Below are 4,594 nucleotides of genomic sequence, written 5' to 3'. Positions count from 1 at the left end.
CACATTAAAATCCTTAAGAAGGCATCTTTAAATGACACCAAATCTGATATATGCTTAAGCATGCAATATAAACTGCATCTCAATTCCCTACTACGCTCATTTTAAATACATTTTTAAATAAATTGTGGATGGTGGTAAGGGCAGCTCCAGAAGGATCTTGGAAAACAAAAACAAAAAATGGCAATTGGCAAATTTAAAGTCCCGGTTTGATTGACGACTCTGTGTTTCATAGTTTCCTGTCAAAATAAAACTGTAAAAGTATGTTGATTTCTTGCATACTAACTGCATATACAGTACAGGAGATACCACGCTTTATATTTGTCAGCTGACCCTCATATACCTTATCTCTAGTCCTGCAGGTAAGAACATACACAGCTGCTGCACGTGTTCTTTAACTGGCGTCTGATGGTGATGTTTTCTTTCTTGTGTCTAACAGGCTGGTGCTGGATCAGCAGCGCCCTCTGCCTGACCGCCGCTCTTACATGCTGACTGTTCGCCACGCTCTGACCAGGAAACTGACCCGATCTAAGACCATGCAGTGGTGACCAGCAGCGAACAAATTCAGGTGTTTTTACTGCGGGACATTTGAGAAAACTGTGTGCTGTCTTACCCACACCAATTCCAGCTCAGAAGAAGGAATAATGTGTCAACAGGTGAAGAGTTGGGTGAACTTCAGTAATGGGCAATCACATCAGCTCCTGTCCTCTACTTTACAAGCAGCAGACAGTTTAATGGGCCTGGATGAGAGTCCAAGGCTGTTCATCAGAGGTGAAAACACAGTGGCCCAAATACACTTTCAAAGACAGAGGATGTCCTCTTTTAAAGATATAATATGTAACATTTCTGCACTATAAACACTAGACCTATGTTTTATATTATGTTGAGTTGTGCACTTACATTACTCTAAATGTTTCCAACAATGTTCAAACTCAGAGAAATATGTCATTTTATTCAGGTAATGTTGTTATTGTTTTAGTGTGAGAGACCCCCGTAGTGGCTGCAAATATATATTTTATGTTTAGGTTGAATTTTAGTGTTAGATCAAGTTATTTTAGAAGACAGTGTCTGTGCAGTTACACAGGTACAAATACATTAACTTGAAGTACAAATAAAATATGTTTCTCTTATTACAGACTGTTGCATATGTTTTGCACTCAGTTCCACACTCATCTTTTTAGGATTATTTACTGTATTAAAGGAGAGCTCCTGCATGAGAGCTACCATTTACATGAAAGCATGACATTTCTGTCAGGAAGAGTTTATACCCTAGTTGTTTGCTCCATTCTCCAGTAGAGGGCAGTACAGTCATTTCATCTGGTGCACACTCACCACAGTCCCACAGCACATCAAATGCACAATTTTACCAAAGGCATATGAGTACCACCGTCCGGTTTGGTGTGGAAGACTCCTCTGCACCGAGCTCTGACCTCAACCCATTCAAATTAGACCTTATGGCCCAACATCGGTGAGATCTTGTGGAGTCCATTCCCAGAAGAGTGGAGGCTGCAGATTAATGCCCATGGTTTTGGAATAAGATGATTTATGTTGGTGTGTCCACATTCTTCAGAATGCCTCAACTTCAAAGTTTCTTTTTATAATTTTACATTTTGGTGTATAATCTGTACCAGAGTTTAACCAATCAATAAATGAACCAGCCACTGAAGGTAAAACAGTAAATCTTGCTCTTGTTAAAGGAGTTTGTGTAGATGATGTAACAGTGTGTAAAGAATGAGGCTGGCTTTGATTACAGTCTTGGCATTATTTAACTTTAGTCTCTGTATTCCTTTCCATGTATGTCTTTCTCCCTACTCATTTCTCACTCTGAACTCCTGAACTTTATGATCAGCAAGAGACAAATGAAAAAAAAAGAGAGAGACAGGAAAAAGCAACTCAGCGAGCTGCAGAAAATAAGACAGACTATAACAGGCAAGGAAAACATTGGGCTTCTTTGGCATCTTTTTTTGTCTGTATGGAGCAGAGAAAGGAAAGAAGAGATGCTCAGTTGCAGCCATACTCAGTCTGACTACACTGTTTATACGCACTGCTTTAACTCCAGCCTCTCGTAAAAGCATTATGGGAAGATTGACTGTGTGCTTACTCTCCATCCCATCACTCTGTCCACCCCCACGACCATTTACCATACATCAACTACTCCACCCAGCTACCACCAACCAACCAACCACAGAACCGCTCTTTACAAGCACAGAGGATGAAAATGTGCATATAGTTACAGATTTTCATTATATCAGACCCCATTTTTGACACAATTTATGGCCGGTGTTTTTTCACCATTAGACATTCAGTGTATCTGCATTGTGTAATTGAATCATTTGAATCTCTACATGGTAGTTTTCATTGTTACTGGCAGTCCAGCTTTGCTTTCCTGCACAGGATTCAAATTGTATGCACACAGGTTTTTCTGAAAATGATGAATGCATGTACTAGATGTAATAGAGAAGACAAGAGAGAGAGCCAATGTTGGGCATTTGAAAGTCAAATTGTAGCTGTTGACTGTCTTCTATATTTTTAAAAATGTGATGTGGTGAATCCTTGTTGTTTGCATTGTAAACATACACAAGTTTCTCTTCTTCTGTTGCATTTCTGACAGAGTAGCTACTCCAGGTGCCTTTGTTGCTGCCTTGGGTTGATTCACATGTCATTTTGAACAGACCTGTATTTTTAAAACACACATGCTGTTACTACCACCACAGGTGTCACCAAATCAACCATGACTTTAATCTTGCGGATTATAAAGTAAAATTGTAGTATTTGCCACAAAAGAAAACATTAAAAAGGAAGATTTTGCTTAGATACAAATATTTTCTACAGTTCTACAACAAATTACACGTTTGTTATTGACCCTTTCTAAGCCCTTTTGGTTCTTGCTCCACTGTTATTATTTCTGTCCGTTTTTATTAGCATTAATTGTCGCAATATTACATAAAACTGTAAATCCCTATTGAGTGTTAAAGTTCAATCTTGACTCAAGGTCTTCAAAGATTTTAGAATGCTCCATCAAAAACAATAAAGTGTTTAGTAGCTTGTGTTAAAGTACAGTGTGTAGGATTTAGTGGCATCTAGTGGTGAAGTTGTAGATTGCAACCTTTTGAATACAGCTCAGCCTTCAAAGCGTGTAGGAGAAACTACGGTGGCTTTGAATAATGCTAAAAATGTAAAAGGCCCTATCTAGAGCCAGTGTTTGGTTTGGTTAGTTCAATATGGTGGCCTGTGTAGAAGATGATCCGCTCCCTCTGTAGAAAAACAGCTCATTATATGGTAGAAAACCCAACAGATCATATTTTCAGGTAATTATACACTAATGAAAACATACCTGTGAATACTGTAGACCATTTCTGACAATAGATCCTCCTAAATGTTACACACTGAACCTTTAAGATTATTTTCTTTATATACTGATTTATTGTTCTATTTCTCTGCATACCTCGGTCCTAATGGCACTAGTTTTATTTCAGGTGAGGCAGTATGTTGGATGGTTGTGGTGGTGGCTGAGGGGGTCCTGCTCGGGGAACAGTCTTGTGCCGACCCTGACTAATAATTTAATGTCAACGCACATAGGAAAATAGAAGTCATTAACATCAAAATATGAATTTATATTCACCACCATGAGTGGGTGCTACAGTGAATACACTCCAACCTCTTAACATGGTCAGGACTAATAGTAATTGTCTGGTAGTGATAGTGTGACTGAACCCATCTGACTCACTCAGACACATATAAACTGTGTTCTCCACCTCTGTGCTTTGTGATGCCAACAAACCTGAGAGGATCTGAGACAGATAGAGAGAGACAGAAGAGGATGATGAAAACAATGAATGTGCGGAGAGGTGATGTCATCACAGCGGTCACCAAGGAGACGAAAGGTCAAAACCCCAACTCACCTCTTTGGCTCAGAATAGAGGATGAGTCATACTTGCATCATTACACCAGCAGCCAATCAGAGAGCAATCTGTCATAGCCTGCATCAACACATGACCAACCAATCAGAGAGCTATCAGTTGCATTGAAACAGACAAAAACTCAAGCTTTCGGATTTTTTGTTTGTACTCATCAGATTTATTTAAAATAAATGCATCTATCTAATGTATTGATGTAATCCTGACTGAGGTATTATTTGGAGCCTGCTCTTACGCATCCTCGACTGTGAACATACTTTCCATACAAGCTGACTGCTGATTAGACCCGCTGAGTACCTAGCAGTTTTGAACTGAGCTTCTCTTACCTTGCAGACAGCTGCTTGTTTCTGTTTATCCCACCACAGTTTAAATCATGCTGACGTGATATGAATACAAACCAATGGCTGCTCCCAGCACTATTCAACAATCTAAAACACAGAAAAAACTTAGTAAAATTATTAGCAATCAATATCATCAAGAGTAGAGCAGTTCCCCTCAGAGCCATGGAGCGTAGGGTGGAACGTTGTACCAAGCAACAGACAGCGGCTTTTCAGTGGAAAAGCTCTTATAAACCCATTGTACACCTGCCCAGGATCAAACAGCAGACAGTCACTGACTAGTTGAACACAATGGAGCATTTAGCAGCTACAGAGCTAAGAGGAGATATGGAGACCAAAACA

General features: G+C 39.5%; 1 protein-coding gene across 1 annotated transcript in view; it reads left to right on the top strand.

The window, feature by feature from the left end:
- zgc:110699 (uncharacterized protein LOC325371 homolog) overlaps positions 1 to 950 on the top strand; it is a 5,273-nt gene extending 4,323 nt beyond the window's left edge. The window contains exon 7 of the mRNA XM_035677909.1: positions 437 to 950. Coding sequence (XP_035533802.1) covers positions 437 to 545 — 109 coding nt within the window. The 3' untranslated portion in view covers positions 546 to 950. The remainder of the gene's footprint in view (positions 1 to 436) is intronic.
- Positions 951 to 4,594: the final 3,644 nt, after the last annotated feature.

The sequence above is a fragment of the Morone saxatilis genome, unplaced genomic scaffold (assembly GCF_004916995.1).
Source record: "Morone saxatilis isolate NCDOM2014 unplaced genomic scaffold, NCSU_SB_2.0 Contig6, whole genome shotgun sequence".
Classification (NCBI taxonomy): domain Eukaryota; kingdom Metazoa; phylum Chordata; class Actinopteri; family Moronidae; genus Morone; species Morone saxatilis.
Note: the sequence above shows the minus strand (reverse complement) of the source record. Positions and strands in the feature narration are given on the sequence as shown.